At 45.7% G+C, this 16,644-nt stretch overlaps 4 protein-coding genes and 1 long non-coding RNA gene across 8 annotated transcripts in view; 3 read left to right on the top strand and 2 right to left on the bottom strand.

The window, feature by feature from the left end:
* The window catches only part of NUP210L (nucleoporin 210 like), a 99,838-nt gene extending 98,789 nt beyond the window's left edge, over positions 1–1,049 (top strand). The window contains exons 38-40 of one of the 2 annotated variants that reach the window (XM_086392819.1): positions 28–132; positions 648–719; positions 810–1,049. In XM_086392819.1, the coding sequence (XP_086248945.1) occupies positions 28–132; positions 648–719; positions 810–910 (278 nt within the window). In that variant the 3' untranslated portion in view covers positions 911–1,049. Of the gene's footprint in view, positions 1–27; positions 133–647 lie in introns of both variants that reach the window. The other variant, XM_086392818.1, reaches the window with a different exon arrangement.
* Positions 126–689, bottom strand: LOC147376590 (uncharacterized). Its single transcript, XR_015161063.1, has 2 exons — positions 554–689; positions 126–195 (listed from the first exon to the last, which is right to left on the bottom strand). It is a non-coding gene; the product is annotated as an uncharacterized LOC147376590 (long non-coding RNA).
* Positions 1,050–1,327: 278 nt separating the features above from the next.
* RPS27 (ribosomal protein S27) lies at positions 1,328–2,806 on the bottom strand. The gene is made up of 4 exons (XM_086392947.1): positions 2,768–2,806; positions 2,346–2,454; positions 1,686–1,796; positions 1,328–1,411 (listed from the first exon to the last, which is right to left on the bottom strand). Exons 1-4 carry the CDS (start codon positions 2,771–2,773, stop codon positions 1,383–1,385), a joined length of 255 nt encoding a protein of 84 aa, XP_086249073.1. The 5' UTR covers positions 2,774–2,806; the 3' UTR covers positions 1,328–1,382.
* A 157-nt stretch (positions 2,807–2,963) lies between these two features.
* Positions 2,964–10,236, top strand: RAB13 (RAB13, member RAS oncogene family). Of its 3 annotated transcripts, XM_086392941.1 has the most exons (9): positions 2,964–3,005; positions 4,096–6,392; positions 7,715–7,775; positions 8,607–8,667; positions 8,900–8,977; positions 9,083–9,172; positions 9,294–9,359; positions 9,457–9,510; positions 9,675–10,236. In XM_086392941.1, exons 2-9 carry the CDS (start codon positions 6,269–6,271, stop codon positions 9,750–9,752), a joined length of 612 nt encoding a protein of 203 aa, XP_086249067.1. In that variant the 5' UTR covers positions 2,964–3,005; positions 4,096–6,268; the 3' UTR covers positions 9,753–10,236. The 3 variants fall into 3 exon arrangements, with proteins under 3 accessions (XP_086249067.1, XP_086249068.1, XP_086249069.1); XM_086392942.1 differs by lacking the exon at positions 4,096–6,392; XM_086392943.1 differs by lacking the exon at positions 4,096–6,392 and having other exon boundaries at positions 7,695–7,775.
* A 4,247-nt stretch (positions 10,237–14,483) lies between these two features.
* JTB (jumping translocation breakpoint) lies at positions 14,484–16,620 on the top strand. Its single transcript, XM_086392945.1, has 5 exons — positions 14,484–14,911; positions 15,069–15,106; positions 15,310–15,392; positions 15,846–15,925; positions 16,297–16,620. The coding sequence occupies exons 1-5, from the start codon at positions 14,829–14,831 to the stop codon at positions 16,451–16,453; spliced, it is 441 nt and encodes a 146-aa protein (XP_086249071.1). The 5' UTR covers positions 14,484–14,828; the 3' UTR covers positions 16,454–16,620.
* Positions 16,621–16,644: the final 24 nt, after the last annotated feature.

Here is a 16,644-nt window from a genome sequence, read left to right as displayed (position 1 = left end):
ATCTTCTTTTATTCTGCCAACGCGTAGATCAATGTGACGGTTCAGGTGTTCTCCAGAAGTTTGCAGGTTCTTACCAGAGTCTCCTTTTTACCCTCTTTGTGATGCTGGCATCAACAGCTTTCCTCTTTCTAGGTAAGGAGTCCTTATATTCAGCACCGTAGAATTTAGACTTGGAAACTGCCTTCATTTCACAAACTAAATGAGGATGAAAATTAGCTGTTTATATCACATCTAATTTGGGACATGCAATTGAAACTGACTTAGCCTCCCTACCCTTAGTCTCCTGGTGGACCAAAGATCCTGCCCAATTTACTGAGAAGCAATAAACTGCATGCAGCCAACAGCTACCACTCAGAAGTGGAAATCACTGCTAAACTTTAGATGATAGCTAGTTTTGCTCAAATACATAGCAATAGATGATTCAAGCAACGTAACACATACTATTATCTACACGTACATTTCCCATCTTTCAGCCGTAAGTTGAATACCTCTGAAAATCACTGAATAAAAACTTCCCATTAAGTATACAGTGTTATTTAATTTGAAGCCTTACTTTTTTTATAGCAATACTTAAGAATGGACTTGACCCTTAAGGCCTTTCTCCAGTGAGAAGAGATCTCCTTGTTGACATCTTATTCTTTTTCCAGCATACAATGCCTTCCTAAACAAGATGCAGACAGTTCCAGTTGTTTACGTGCCAACTCTAGGTACACAGTCAGGTAAAGAATCACCATCTGTTATCTCCGAAAAACTCAGGTACCACCCTCATTCACCTCTATTCATCCTTCTTTTATTTCCTTTCCTCTTAGGTTCTTACACATCCACACGTTCTCCCCCTCCGCTCCTGAGTCCACACCCCCCACCAGCCCAGAATCGGCTACAGCACTGGCTGTGGAGTATAAGACACTAACCTCTGCTTGGACAAGTCTTTAACTATAGGGGACTGGAGATTTCTAGCCCCAGATCAGCAGCAACCTCTACATTCACACACCTCCAAACAAGGCTTCTGAGAACTGTAAATAAAGCATCCTAAGCTGTTTTATATTAAAGTGGCATGCTGGATTGTGTTTTAAATATCAATTGTCAGTTCTTAATTCTAAGAAAACATAAAAGTAAAATGAAATACCCCATTTACATACTATTCCAGTTTTTAATCAAGCTCTGCAGATTTACTCCATGAACCTAGGGATAGCAATGTCCCAAATGGACTTTTTAAGTTCTTGGCCACTTACTTGCCCCAAATGACTCTAGAATCCACTCTTCTGGTTGCCCCTGAATACGTGAGGTAGGAACCTCCTAGAAGTAAAACAAGACAGTAAACAGGATGTATCCAAAACGTGTTTATTGGGATGGTTTCCCGTTCATCTCGATACAGGGTACTTTTAGTGCTGCTTCCGTCTGAAAGAGCATCCTGCCAAAAAAAAAAAAAGTTCCAAAGGTTAACTGATAGCAGCCTACTTACCCTACCTGAACCCCACAAAATGCCTCTAACCCATAGAAAACCTACATTTGTATTTTCTTCAACTCTTTAAGCTTCTACCTAGTCACTAGACATGAGATTCAGCTCATATGAAGCCCTTTTACCACCCAGCTTTAGACAGTAGCATTTTAAGATGAATGTTTCCCGATTATGCATTTGGTAGACATAAGAAAAAAAAGTATAAAAATTACATTAAACCATTTACCTTCTGTAAGCCTCGCTTTTCCTCCTGTAGGCTGGCAGAGGACAGTAGAGCAGCCAACACACAAGACTACTGTTTGTGCATGGCTAAAGACGGTGGTGATTTTATAGCATCCTGGGGGGAAAACATCAAGGAGTTACCCTTTTTCCTCCCAAACCTTTCTTCACTTAAACATATGATGTCATGCATTAACTGTAAAACAAGTATGCTATGAAAATTCTTGGGATTTACTTTCCTAATCTAAACTTGATTATCTGGCTCTAGGTATACATCAAAGTCAACTCAAAAGCAACCTCGACCATGTGCCCCAACCTATGGATTTTGAGTAAACAACATCATCCAAAAAATTCAAAACTCAAAGAGAAAAAACCCTGTACTTGGTGAGGAGACATGCTCAGTAACTGGTCAACACATCCACCCCTTTGCCGCCAGGAAGTACATAAATTACCACAGAACCCAAACATTATCATTCCAGTGTTTTCCCAACACAAACGTTGTGGTCTACAGAGTTTTGAAGGGGAATCTCTCTGGATCACTCCTCCTAAAGTGCAAAATTTTACTCATCTCTAACATTCAAATTTGAATACATTAGGGCTTCACGGATACCTTTTTTCAACTCGTGGGATTCAGTGCTTTCCCCACTACTACATGTTATCTCCTCACCTGGGCATTTTACATCCATGAAATAGGAATTGGGGCTCTGCACCAGGCGCTTCTTCTTGTGTTTCCTCTTCTCCTCTTCTGGAGAGGGATGAAGAAGATCCTTTGCGAGCTAACAGAGGCAGAAATGTAGAGATTTAGAAACCAATGGTGAATATGGATGATCGAAAACAGCCCCCACTGCCACACAACGGGGAGAGCTCTCCCCTTGTCGCCCCTGGTGTCTGCGCAGCTGGGCCGCCATCTTATTGCCTCTCCGCTCCCGTCCAAGCACGGGTCCCAGCTGGCCTCTGCGGCCCCTGTAGTTAACTTGTCCTGGGAAGTGCGGAGGGCAAATGAGGGCCCTCTGTGATCCCAAATCAGCGTGAGAGCAGCGTGCAGACAGAAGAACGAGATCTCCACGGAAACCTAGCCGAAGAACTCACAGGCATGTTCTCGTGAGGAGGTCGTCACCGCCGGAAAGGGGCGGAAGCGGAAATCCTGATCCTTAAATTGGCCGTCCCGCAGGAAATGACGTTAGGTCCTATCGCCGCCATGTTGAGAAGGTCGTTCTCTCACGGTCTTGGGCGATGGGGCGGGGGGGGGCTGCCATTTTGGGAAGGTCTCTAAATGACAGGGCTCAGATGAGTCGCCATGTTAAGAGAGGGAGCTTGGTATCTTAAGGTCAGTGTCTGGTCTCCGTCAAGGGGTTAATAGACATTTTTAATATTTCGCGCTACACTTTAACAACAGGAACTGCTTAGGAAAACAGAGTCATGTCTGTGACTTGTTAAATTTCTTTACTATTTTTCAATTGGTTTGGTTTCCCCATTTTTAACAACTCAGTAATGTAAATATAAAAAAAGTAAGTTCTCATCTTTTCCGCACTTTCAGCCTATTTCTAGGACTAACCGTTGTTAATTTTATTCTCTCCTTTCCATCTTTCTCTGTAATAATTATTGCATCACTCACTTCTGTATTGTTCTGACTGCTTTGAATGCTAATCTTCACAACTCTGTCTTTACATTCCCACATCCTTTCCGCCACATTTTCATCAGAACTGCCTTTCCAAGATTTGTAATCTTGGCATCACTGAAACTCTGGACAGGTAATGAAAAGAAAGAAAACCAAATCATTATCTTCTACAGTAACGATCAAAGGGTTAAAATGTCCGTTTGTCATAAAGGAGGAACAAAAATGACTCAAATGGTATATGGGGACCTGGTTAATTCCAAAGGAATAGAATGGGACAAGGGATGTGAGTTCTTGTCAAGGATACACTGGTAAACGTTTAACCATTGACTTTATGGAGGGGAGCCCTGATTTGTTGTCTTTGCTAATTTCAATGGAGGAAATACCTTGGCCAGTTTCAGACTATCAGTGTTACATCATTAAACATGGATTTGGAAAGCGAAGTCTGTTTTCATGAGCCAGTAATAATTGGTTCCAGCACACTACTGTTGTTGTTCAGCTGCTCAGTCATGTCTGACTCTTTGCAACCCCATGGACTGCAGCAGGCCAGCCTTCCATGTCCTTCACTATCCCAGAGCTGGCTCAAACTCATGTCCATTGAGTCAGTGATGCCATCCAACCATCTCATCCTCTGTTGGCCCTGCATCTAATCCTCTGTTGGCCCTGCCCCTCTCCGCCTGCCTTCAGTCTTTCCCAGCATCAGGGTCTTTTCCAATGAGTCCATTCTTTGCATCAGGTGGCCAAAGTATTGGAGCTTCAGCATCAGTCCTTCCAATGAATATTCAGGGTTGATTTCCTTTAGGATTGACTGGTCTGATCTTGCTGTCCAAGGGACAACTCAAGAGTCTTCTCCAGCACCGCAGTTCAAAAACATCAGTCCTTCATCTCTCAGCCTTCTGTATGGTGAGAAAAACCTCTGAGGAAGTGACATGTTCCCAGGTGGCTCAGTGGTAAAGGATCCAGCTGCCCATGCAGTGGATGCAGTTTCAATCCCTGTGTCGGGAAGATCTCCTGGAAGAGGAAACAGCAACTCTGATATTCTTGCCTGGGAAATCCCATGGACAGATGAGCCTGGCAGGCTACAGTCCATGGGGTCGCAAAGAGTGGGACACAACTGAGTGACTGTGCACGGCACACCGAAAGACAAGAAATTAAACAAGCAGCAGTCTGGGAGAACTGCATTCTAGGCTGAGGCAAGAGCTTGTGAATACAAAACGAGAGACCAGGAAAAGCCTACCATAATTGGGGGGGGGGGGGAGGGTAAAGGCATTATTGCGGAAGCTCTGAGAGCTAGTGGGAGAGTACTGTGGAGATGAGGTTCCAGGGAAAGCAGGTATACAGCAGCATAAGTGACCTGGGTTCAATCCCTGGGTCAGGAAGATCTCCTGGAGAAGGAAATGGCAACCCACTCTTCCCATTCTTGCCTGGAAAATCCCGTGGACAGAGGAGCCTGGCGGGGTACAGTCCATGGGGTCGCAAAAGAGTCAGACATGGAAAAAAAAAAATCAGACACAACTTAACAACTAAACAACAGCAGCAATTTAGAGAGGTGAAAAAGAATAGTCTATTGCTGGGGATGAAAAGTCCAGATTCGGACAAAATAAGATGAAAAAGAACTAATAGGCTTTTATCAGACAAATCCATGAAAATTGAAGAATAATTAAGCTTAAAGCACTTAAGAATAAGTGCTTTAAGCACTAGTGAGAGATGGTTTGGCCATCAGGGAGAAGTAGAGAATACTCACGTTTTGTAATACAACTTGGAGACATAATGGGTGGTTAGATAAAGGATAGAAGAGGATTGAATAGTTGTGTTTGAGAGGGACAAACATTGGCACAGAGTATGACAAGGATAACTGAAGTGACAAAAGATGCCTTTTCATAACCAGTGCACTATGTTTATAGAAGGGCTGCTCTACTGACCTGCTATTAGAAAAGCAGATATTTTGAATATTTTTTCCAAAGCAAAGATAAATTTGGTTTTGTGTAGCCATGTTCTCCATATTTCAGCTTTCTGGTTGCCAAGGCTACACATTCACAGTCTGTTCATTAGTGTGTTAGGAGTACTGCCTCCGGACTGTGTTAAAAGATCCACATCTCATCAAGAGAATGACACCAGACATGTATAGTCTCAATCTCTGTCTTCCTGAGCTGGCCTGTCAGAGAATTCATACACAGGTTCCCAGAAGGAAGACTGTTCAAGATGAAGCTCCAGAATGTATCTAGGTGAACGGTGTGTGGGCTTGGAGACTGGGAGAGGGTGTGTGTGAAGCTGATTCTATAGTATAATTTTGGAGGTGATTCTATAGTATAATTAATTTTAATTTTCACTCTGTTCCACCAGGGGGCAGACTGACTCAACAAATAGCCACCAACTTCAGCCATCCCGCTTTTTTCAAAAGGAGTTGGGATTCTAAAACTAAGGGCTTGGAAAAGTAACACCAGAATTCTAGAACTGCCCCAGAAGGATTCTATTTTTCTTGAGTACCCCTTTCAAAAATCAGTCCCCAATTTTTGCCAACTCCTGTGTTACCCTGGCCTTCGCCCTTATTCCCCCAAACTTTCCTTTTCCCCGAATTCCTCTAAAATTCCTCTTCCCCTGGTCATTCTGATTAAACCTCCACTTCACCCCAGCCTCTCTGGCTTCTGACTGGAAGAGCGAAGTCAAAAGAGGGGGATGGTAGTAAGCAAAAAACTGTTCAAAATGGCTAAGGAGACAGGCCAGCATTGGCTGGGAAGGGAAGGCCAGAGAGCAGGAGGCTGGGCTGGCCGAGGAGGCCAGCTGAAAGGGATGGGCGGGCACGGGGTGGGGCCCGGAGGAGTGCCGCCTCTCCTCTTTCCCAGAGCCTGGGCGGAGAGGGAGGAAAACTTCCTGGCCGGGGCTCCGGGCCCGCTCCCTTTGCCAGCCCTCCAGTCCCGCCTACCGGTGCCCTTCGCTTCCCCACCACCCCTCTCCCGGCACCCCCAGTGTCCGCCATGGCCAAAGCCTACGACCACCTCTTCAAGTTGCTGCTGATCGGGGACTCAGGGGTGGGCAAGACTTGTCTGATCATTCGCTTTGCAGAGGACAACTTCAACAACACTTACATCTCCACCATCGGTGAGCCCACTGGCCATATCCTAGATCCCCAACTACCCCATACCCTCATTCCTAGGCTCTTGGATTACTAGTGGCCCGCGTTAGAGTCAGGCTTCTGGACTCCAGTCCCTCAGCCTCTCTCTCTCAGACCCATCCCCCTTGTATGTCTCAGGATGGTACCCAAACCTCTAACCTCTCTGAGACCTCCAGATTACTCCTCAGCTGTGCCTGCGCCAACCCCTATTTTCTTGGGACCACCTGCCTCCCTTGTCCCCACAAATTCACATGAACCCGTGTCTGCTTCCCTCTCAGCTCCTCTTCCCCCACCCTCATCCACCTAGAACTCTTGATCCATTCTCCATATTTCCTGTATCCCCCTTTCGCTGATCATCTGTCTCCCAATTTTGCCAGCCTCTTTCTGTCCCAACTGAGTTACAGACTCTCCCACTGCATTCCCACCTTACCATCTACTTTCCAGTCTCTCTGCCCCTCAACTTATTAGGGGTTTGGGGAGGGTGCCACAGAGGGGCTGGGTGTGCCAGAGAGCGGCCCAAGGACTGGGATCATGAATATGCAGTCAGCCTGCTAAGGAAGGTGGGACTGAGGGGACTTCTGGGGTCTCTGAGTCAGTCAGGTGACTCAGCCTCCTCCCTGGAGCTCCTCACTGGCTTGGGGGAGGTACACAAGTTTCCACTAAAAACAAACATTGTCTCCCCTCCTCCCCCTCATTGTTCTTAACCTCCTCTGGCCTGGGTAGTAAGACCAGGAGAGTCTCAAGACAATTCTGGTTAGAAAGTGGAGGGGAAAATATCCCTCTCTCATATTTCAGTCGCAGGGGAATCTTGTTTAGACTCAAATTTTCTTGTTTGCAAGCCTGGCATACTATTAATCTGCATGGACTGGTATCAGCTTCCTTTTTCCTTGCTCTTCACCCTGTAGGGTCAGGAGGCTATGTGGGAGAACGGAAAGTAGAGGGTTCTACGACAACAGAAGGGAGAAGGAATTAGAAAGAAATATTTGGGGGGAGACAGATTGAATTGAGAGAGTTGTCAGCTGGCGTGGCTGAGTGGACCCAAGAAGTGCCTTAAAGGCCTTCAGCCTCCTTGCAGAGTTTTCATCATCTTCTTTCCCGCAAAGTCTATAAGATCTAAGTCAGAACAATACGCCTGCTATACAAGTACAGCTTTGAGAAAATCCCCGTAGTTTTGTACTTCCTGCGAGACTGCTTCCCAAGTGCCTTCCCTGCAGAATCTCTGCGCTGCTCCATTCCTGTCCCTCTCACCACACACTTGCACATGCACATAATACGTGTCTGGATTTCAGTGTTCCCTCTCCACCCCTAGGAATTGATTTCAAGATCCGCACTGTGGATATAGAGGGGAAAAAGATCAAACTGCAGGTCTGGTGAGTGAATCCCCCAGGACTTCAAAACCAGACTTACTCGTTTATTTCCTATAACACTATAGTTTCTCTTTAGTTTTGTTTCTCTTCCTTTCCCATCGCTCCTTCGAGTACATTTTCTAATCCATTTCTGTCACCTCATTCATATGTCATTCCATCTCTCTCTCTGCTCAGTCAACTGTTTTCAACTTTGTTATAATTCTGTTGTCTGTCCTGGACCCAGAGACTCCTCTGAACTTGGCAACTGTCTAGCTCAACTGTCTATTGAGCTATAATATGGATACAAGCTCTCAACAGTTAAATAGCAAGTAGCAAAATTAAGACTTGACTCTCTGTCCAGTGGAGAGCCCTTAAAGCCAAGAGTAGAGGTTTGACCTGACTACCCTGAGGAAACTGGAGACCCTGAGGGTGTCAAGTGGTAAGAGGCTTAATGGAGGCATTATGATACAATAGACAAGAGGAGAATGTGGTTCAATCCTGTTGTTACAGAATGACCTTCATTAGTTATTTCTCCTCTCTAAATCTGTTTCCTCATCTGTAGAGGCAGTAAAACATGTCTCACAAGGATAGAGTGAAGATTAGGTAAAATGACATAAATGATGTATACACAGTGCTTGGCACAAAGTAAACAATAAAACAGACCTATTTCTTCAGCCTTTACCTTCACTCAGTATCAGCCCAACAGTCTCTTATCCCTTTTTCCCTTTATTGTTTTCCTGACTCTGTTTAACACTCCTTGTTGCAAAAGCTAAATTCTTAGGGGATGGGATTGGAATTCTCTCTTTGGAGATCTCTTACCTCTATCTCACCCCATGAAATATTCTACCCCTTCAGGGACACAGCTGGCCAAGAGCGATTCAAGACAATAACTACTGCCTATTACCGTGGAGCAATGGTATGAAGCATATTTCTGGACAAGGGATGATGCAATAGAATGTACAACTACAGAGGGATAGGAGTTGGGGCAGAGAAAAATGGGGAGGGGCATAGTGTGGGTTGCAGAGGGCCCCATATGGCCTAGTGATTAGTCTTGTGGATAGAATTTACAGGGTCACTTAGAGGGCAGTGGGAAGCCTGAAGAGGGGAATATTGTACAAGGCTCCATTGTGAACTCTGCCATTCCCCAGGGCATTATCCTAGTATATGACATCACAGATGAGAAATCCTTCGAGAATATTCAGAACTGGATGAAGAGCATCAAAGAGGTGAGGACAGTTCCAGAGAGGTGGGGGAACTGGGTGGAACCTAGAGGATGGAGGGGACTGTGAAAATGAGCAGGACCCAGCTTCTACTCTTATCTTTGCTCCCAGAATGCCTCGGCTGGGGTAGAGCGCCTCTTACTGGGGAACAAGTGTGACATGGAGGCCAAGAGGAAGGTGCAGAAGGAGCAGGCTGATAAGGTAAGAGCTGGTTGGGCAATGTTCCAGAACTGGGCCAGGAGGGCCAAGGTGAGGCTGGATTGCAGAGGACTTGGCCGCTGCCCTCTGTCCAGCTCTCCTCTTACCACTTCTTCCCATGCAGTTGGCTCGGGAGCATGGAATCCGATTTTTTGAGACAAGTGCTAAATCCAGTATGAATGTAGATGAGGTGAGACACACCCCATCCTTCACCCCCAAAGAGTATTGGAAGACAGACTCATGCTCCCCTTCAACCTATCCTGACCAATCTCGCCTTTCCCCGTTAGGCTTTCAGTTCCCTGGCACGGGACATCTTACTCAAGTCAGGAGGCCGGAGATTGGTGAGTTGGTTGTGCTGGGCTAAGTACAGCTGGGTGTGTGAGAGTGTGTGTGTGTTAGGGGTAAAAACTAATGAGGGGAACAATGCTAATACTCCTGTGAGGGTGGATCTCCTTCAGTTTATGGCCCCAGCCAGCCATTCTCACCCTGCACCTTCTCCCTCTAGAAAAACAACAACAAGCCCCCCAGCACTGACCTGAAAACTTGTGACAAGAAGAATACCAACAAGTGCTCCTTGGCCTGACGACTCCTTTCTGCCTCTCCACCCTACGCCTGGAGACTGGATCTGAGGAAGGCAGGGCTGAGGGGCTGGTAGGGGAGAAATAGCAAATGGGGCTTGGAGGGGTAGAGATGGGTAGATGGTAGAAGAATGGGGAGAATATGGAGAAGAAAAAAAGGAAGGAGAGAGAAAGAAAGAGGAAATGAAAGGAAGCAGGATAGAGCGGGAAGGAGAGGCAAGAAAAAGGAAAAGAATTGGGAAGGTGGAAGAAGGTGAAAAGGAAGTAGGAAGAGAGGGAGGAAGAAAGGAAGATAGATGGTCCTAGGCCTCAGACCTTCTCTGGGTTTCCAGGGCAAATATAAATGTAAATAAATAGTTGATTTATTGTTACTGGATCAGGCTTTAGGGTCCTGAGAGAGGCTGGCTCAGTACCACCCTCTGAAGGTTTGGTCCTATGCTGTCACTCTGCATGGTCTTTCTCAGTATTAAAGGCCACCATTTGCACAAACGTTCCTGGTTTGGGTAACTTTTGTCATTGTCGGAATCGCTGTCTACCCATAAACCTAATTCTTGTGTCTCTGAGGTGGCTGGTCTACCTGAATCTGGCTGTGTTCCTGTGATGCCTAGTCTACAGGTCTCAGACCTTCCCCAGCTGTTTAATTGATGAGGGACACAAGGAGCAGAGATTCTCTGAAATTAAAAGTCTGTACATCCTCTTTCCAATATGGGATTTAGAGGATCCTTGCAGGCAGTCTTGTCCAGGAGATTCTAAAAGAGAAGGACTCTTTCCTGGGCCTCCCCAGGAGAGTGATAACCCTAGCCTCAGAGAAACAGGAGAACCAGTATTTTTTATTCATTAATTTCAGCAAGCATCTTTGATTCTGCCAAAAATCCCTTTAAGAAAGTAGTATTATTACCTGCTCTGATAGAAGAAGAAAATGAGACAGAAAAAAGGTTCATATAGTCATAAATATTTATTGAGCATCTACTCTGTGCCAAGCACAGTGGTCAAGTTAAAATAACCTCTGGGTGGTACTTAAAGGAAGAGGGACAAGTAAAATTTAACAAAAACAGCCCCTAACGACTGAATAACAAAGAAGCACAACTACTGACGTGCAAAAGAACCATGAACAAGAAACTTAGGCTTGAGTTCCCTTAAGTATACATAGACCGTATTTGTTCTTTACAGTATTTTTTTTAGTTTCCAATATTTTAAAAAAATATTGTCTTCTAAATAGCATTTGCACTGTACAAATGCTTATTCAGAAAAAAAAATTGAACAAATAGATTTTATAACTATATGGTTTTGTAGAATTTGCATTTTAATTAGTATTTCTATAGTTCTCTAAATATGCTCCATAAATTTATGCTTATACCAACATTATATAAATATGCTCTTGCCAGCACTATTTTTTTTTATATTTTAAATCTTTGAAAAAGAAAAGACATGTTTTGATTTACATCTGTTTGATTAGTAAATTTGCAATTTCTTTTAAAATTTTAAATTAATTTTTTAATTGAAGGATAATTGCTTTACAGAATTGTGTTGGTTTCTGCCAAACATTGGCATGAATCAGCCATAGGTATACATATGTCCCCTCCCTCTTGAACCTCCCTCCCATCTCCCCCGCCATCTCATCCCTCTAGGTTGTTACAGAACCCTAGTTTGAGTTCCCTGAGTCATACAGCAAATTCCCATTGGCTATCTATTTTACATATGGTAGTTTAAGTTTCCCTGTTACTCTCTCCATATATCCCACTCTCTCTTTCCTACCTTCCTCCCGGTACCACCCCCTCCCCCCACCCCACTGTGTCTATAAGTCTGTTTTCTATGTCTGTGTCTCTGTTGCTGCCCTGCAAATAATTTCATCAGTACCATCTTTCTAGATTCCATATATATGCATTAGTATATGGTATTTTTCTCTTTCTGACTTACTTCACTCTGTACAATGGGCTCTAGGTTCATCCACCTCATAAAACTGACTCAAAAGTGTTCCTTTTATGACTAAGTAATATTCCATTGTATGTATGTACCACAGCTTCTTTATCCATTCATCTGTCCATGGACATCTAGGTTGCTTCCATGTTCTAGCTATTGTAAATAGTGCTGCAATGAATTCACAGTATTTTTTTAAACAGCAAAATTATCTCACAGACTTGATCTTTGATCAAGATGATGAAAATATCAGGTTTGGTTTAGACAAAGTACCACTAGAAGTTTTCCTCAAGGATATGATTGATGTTCAAGGTATTTAAAACATCCCCAAGCCTGCAGTGGAGAAGTGGATAGCACAACCCTGGAGTCATCAGCAAAGTCTTTTTGTGTGCTGCTCTTTCTGCTGGTAAAAGACAACACTCAGAAAAAAAGAGTCTGACAGTGCCAGGAGAAGGACTAAGAAAATAATTTGGTACATGAATTAAGTATCTAAGCTTCAATGGGGTAATAATCCTTATTATCTGTGGCTTGTGTTTGAATTCTGTACTCAACTGCCCAGCTAGTTTAATTCACTCAAGAGATGAGGAAAGACTTGCATTTTGTGAGTCCCGGGAAGAAGACTGACCAGCCTCTTTGTCATACCCAAGAGTGGATATTTTAAAATCCAGTTTCAGCATAGACACCGTATTCAGTTGCTTGGTACAACTAGTGGGACTGAGTAAGGAGTAACAGAATGCTATGTTTTGACCAAAACTTATCACAGCTAAAAAATACTGAGGGGAAAAACCCCATACCCTACTTTCTATCACATAGAACTATTGACAAATAATATACAGACAAATAGTAACCTAAAGGAACAAATTAATAGTTACAAGCAAAATTAAAACTCAGCCCTCACCAGGGTATTGTTTTCTCATCTCCCACCCAATGATCTTTCCAGTCTGTTAGTTCTTGTCCTTAAGCAGTCAGATTTCAGTCTGATGGGAAGACAGAATTTATGGGACATAGCACCAGATATACTGTTTGTTTGTTTTTTTGGCTGTGCTGTCTTCGTTGTTGTGCCAGGCTTTCTCTAGTTGTGGCAGGTAGAGGCTACTCTTCGTTGCGGTGCACAGGCTTCTCACTGAGGTGGTTTCTCTTGTGGAGGAGCACAGGGTTCAGGCCCACAGACTCAGCAGTTGCAGCATGCAGGCTTTAGAGCACTTGGGCTTCAGTAGTTGCAGAGTGTGGTGTTGGTAGTTGTGGCTCATGGGATTACTTGCCCTGAGGCATGTGGAATCTTCCAGGATCAGGGATTGAACCTGTGTCCCCTGCATCAGCAGGTGGATTCTTATTCATTGGACCATCATGAGTCCACACCACACATAATGTTAATTTCCAAAAGTGCTCTAGCCCTTATGGCTGTGGGGAAGAGTAGCTGTAGCCTTTAGGCTAGAAAGACTTCTTGAGGGAGGAGAGTGTGGAGCAGAATTAACAAGGAAGAAGTATGGGAATAATTTCTTTGATCTTGAGAGGCAGTATACAGATTATTAATAGGGCCTAGATTTACTTGAAAGTGTTAGTTGCACAGTCATGTCTGACTCTTTGTGACCCCATGGACTGTAGCCCACCAGGCTTCTCTGTCCACGGAATTCTCCAAGCAAGAACACTGGCATAGGTTGCCATTTCCTTCTCCAGGGTATCTTCCTGATCCAGGGATTCTTCCCGACCCACATTCTGCCAAGGTTTGACTCCACAGGGATGGAAAACAGGCACAAATCTGTGGCCTGGAAGTTAAAAGTCTGGGCTTAGGTCTCAGCTCCCCTACTAGCTGTATGATCTTTGACAAGTAACAGACTGAGCTTATTCATTAAACAAAGTGAAAAGTGAAAGTGAAGTCGCTCAGTCGTGTCAGAGTCTTTGTGACCCCTTGGACTGTAGCCTACCAGGCTCCTCCCTCCATGGGATTCTCCAGGCAAGGGTACTGGAGTGGGTTGCCATTTCCTTCTCCAGGGGATCTTCCCGACCCAGGGATCGAACCCTGGACTCCCGCATTCCAGGCAGACGCTTTAACCTCTGAGCCACTAGGAAAGCAGGGACAATATCACCTGACTCCACAGGATTACAGAAGAGAATCAAAATGAGCTAAACTTTAAATCAAAAGGTATGATATAAGTGTGAAGCAATAGAAGAGAACAAAGTATTTTAATGAATATTTCCTTCGCATCTTTCAATCCCATGGACATGTAGCTTGGTGGGCTACAGTCCATGGGGTCGCAGAGTCGGACACGACTTAGCGACTAAACAACAACAAGGTCCCATCTGAGTAGAACTGAGTGGGAGCCCAGAGACAGGGGAAGCCTTCACATTCACAGAGTTTCGGATATTGCTGCTCCTTGAGGGAAGAGAAAGTAACAGGTTTGCCTTCATCTCTGGAATGCCAACCCAGCTTCTCCCCTTGATCATTGCTCAAGATGGGAATGGGAAGGAGTGTCAGAAAATCGGAGGCTTAATTGTGAGTCCTCGGGTTTTAAGGAGAGAGGAAAGTCCTGAGAGGGCGAAGTATCGTTCCTTTTCATGTCTCGCTGTTGCCCAGAGGGGCAAACGGGTGACAGCCCAGGGAGCTACGGCAACGAAGATAGCCTGATCACCGCCATTTTCTCCGTTCCCGCAAAAGACTACCAGGACCAGAATGCAACGGTGCGCCAAGCCAATGGGTCGCAACGCGCCGCACGAGTGCAGGGAGATCCAACTCCCAGGGAGCAGCGGGCGGAAGACTACGAGGCACATCTGGCCAGCCGCTGGCCTCCGTCTCCCATCGCTGGCCTAGCTCTGGAAACGGGCCCGCGCCCAGGATCCTCCGCGCGCAACATGGCCGCGCCGGGAGCGGAAGCTGAGCCGAGGGAATGCTAGGGCCGTACGCCTCCTCGGCCTTTCGTCAGGACCGTACCGGTCGAAGAAGGAAACTCACGGTCCAACCCAACAAATGCGTGTTGCCTTTTCTCGCCGTGGCCATGGGGGAGTACTGACAGAGCCTTTAATCTGATAGGCAACTCCAGCATTTCGCAGCCCTGAGTTGGAACCTCTCGGAGGACTGCCGTGTAAGCGCGGACTCTGCGTTCCGACCGAGGCACGAGGACAGTCAGGCAGGTCCCTCTGTCCCGACAGGTGCGACACAGCACTCCATGCCAGCGGGCGCGGGGAGGCGTGGCCTCCCCCAGGGCCACCACCTCTGCTGGTTGCTCTGCGCTTTCACTTTAAGGCTCTGGTAAGGAGGGGCTGAGGGCAGGGGAAAGGAGGGGATGAGAGGATTGTACCGTCCCCGTTACCCGTGTTCCAGGACCGCGGAGGTGGAGTCGGGGTTCCCTGTTTCCTGGCTTCTGACTCTTGCCCCTTCCCCCCCCCCCCCCCCCACCCCGCTGCAGCCAAGCAGAGGCTCCCGTGCGGGAAGAGAAGCTGTCAGGTGGGTGATGGTCTGGAACTCGTCGCTCCTATAATTTTGTTTTGACATCCTCCCATATTCCAAGAGATGAGGTGGAAAAGGGCAGTACCACGTGGGACGAGGGCATTCAACTGTGCTGGGAAGTTGATGGGCAGAATTTAAGGGAGAAGAATTTAGGGCAGAATTTTCGGAAGTCTGAGATTTGCATTTCTCTTCCTCTCTAGTGAGCACCTCAAATTTGCCGTGCTGGCTGGTGGAAGAGTTTGTGGTGGCCGAAGAGTGTGCTCCATGTTCTAATTTCCAGGCTGTGAGTATCAGTTTTCTCTCCCTTTTTCCTGACACTGAATCAGACTGGGACGGTGTGACTAGACGTCTAAGGTGTGCCTTTGCATTGTCTTTTGGTTTTTTCCTTGAAGTCACAGTGTAAGTCCAAATCTGAACTTGTCTTCCTCCTGAAAACGTGCCTGTTTCTTTCCAAGTTAATGGCGACGTTCAGCTATTAACCGTGGTCTGCTCAATTTTAGTCTAGTAGGCTCCAGAACCTGCCCGTGCCTCTCCTAGGCTGTTGAGCCTGAAGCGTTCTTACTGACACGTACTCCTGGTCATGTAAACACCACCCTGTCACCCGCCCAGGAGAACTCCTCGTTAGTTCTCTGTTGCCTACCAGCCCCGAGCCATAGCACTCGGACACCTGCTCATGGTGCCCTGCGTCTCCTGCTGCCCCTTCCTAACATGTGCTGTGATGCTTTCCTCCTGGCAGAAAACCACCCCTGAGTGTGGTTCCACAGGATACGTGGAGAAAATAACATGCAGCTCATCTAAGAGGAGTGAGTTCAAAAGGTAAGTGCTGTTTCTCTTCTTGAATCTTCCTATGACTTTAGGTAAACAGTCCTGCCTTTTCTGTTTCTTCTGGAGGTAGCATGGCATATTGGAAAGGGGAGGGGATTTGGAGCCAAGTTACTTGAACCCAAGTCCCAGCTCTCCTCCTATGGTTTCTTATCAGTAAAATTGGTTAGTTAGTACCAGCTCTGTTTATCTCACTAAAAATTAAATATTTGAGGGGGATTAATATATTGTAAACACATTAGAAGGCTGACTCTGGTTTCCTCTCTTCCCCTTGGAGATACCTTCATTAGGATGAAGCAGAAGAGAGATTAGATGGGGAGGCTCTCTGATCTTTTCTGGGGATAACTGTTTCTTCTTGCCCTCAGCTGCCGCTCAGCGCTAATGGAACAACGCTTATTCTGGAAATTTGAAGGGGCTGTCATAGGTCTGGCCTTGGTTTTTGCTTGCCTTGTCATCGTTCGTCAGCGACAACTGGACAGAAAGGCTCTGGAAAAGGTCCGGAAGCAAATTGAGTCCATATAGCTACTTTCTCTCCTTTCGTCTGGGTCTTAGAAAGAAACCCTGCCTCAGACAGAAGGTAGAATAAACTGACTTGTGCCCCTGGTTCTCTGGAACCTTGTGGTAGCACCCCCTTTCTCTCATCTTCCCCATCTAAATAATTAATGAGCAGAATAAAAAGAGTAAAATCATTTCCTTCCCTATCTGTAATTTGG

Source organism: Bos grunniens, chromosome 3, assembly GCF_055505025.1.
Source record: "Bos grunniens cultivar Pamir isolate PY7600 chromosome 3, Bosgru_T2T1.0, whole genome shotgun sequence".
NCBI classification, from domain to species: Eukaryota; Metazoa; Chordata; class Mammalia; order Artiodactyla; family Bovidae; genus Bos; species Bos grunniens.
This window is presented reverse-complemented; position numbering and strand designations above follow the sequence as displayed.

Coding starts and splice junctions, on each gene's coding strand:
- RPS27 (XM_086392947.1), bottom strand. Junction 1,797..2,345: donor CATGGATGTAAAATGCCCAG/GTGAGGAGATAA, acceptor TTTTCCCCCCAG/GATGCTATAAAATCACCACC. Junction 1,412..1,685: donor AAAAGCGAGGCTTACAGAAG/GTAAATGGTTTA, acceptor TTTTTTTGGCAG/GATGCTCTTTCAGACGGAAG.
- RAB13 (XM_086392941.1), top strand. CDS start 6,269: ATGGCCAAAGCCTACGACCACCTCTTCAAGTTGCTGCTGATCGGGGAC. Junction 9,360..9,456: donor CCAGTATGAATGTAGATGAG/GTGAGACACACC, acceptor TTTCCCCGTTAG/GCTTTCAGTTCCCTGGCACG. Junction 9,511..9,674: donor AGTCAGGAGGCCGGAGATTG/GTGAGTTGGTTG, acceptor TTCTCCCTCTAG/AAAAACAACAACAAGCCCCC.
- JTB (XM_086392945.1), top strand. CDS start 14,829: ATGCCAGCGGGCGCGGGGAGGCGTGGCCTCCCCCAGGGCCACCACCTC. Junction 14,912..15,068: donor GCTTTCACTTTAAGGCTCTG/GTAAGGAGGGGC, acceptor ACCCCGCTGCAG/CCAAGCAGAGGCTCCCGTGC. Junction 15,926..16,296: donor AAGAGGAGTGAGTTCAAAAG/GTAAGTGCTGTT, acceptor TCTTGCCCTCAG/CTGCCGCTCAGCGCTAATGG.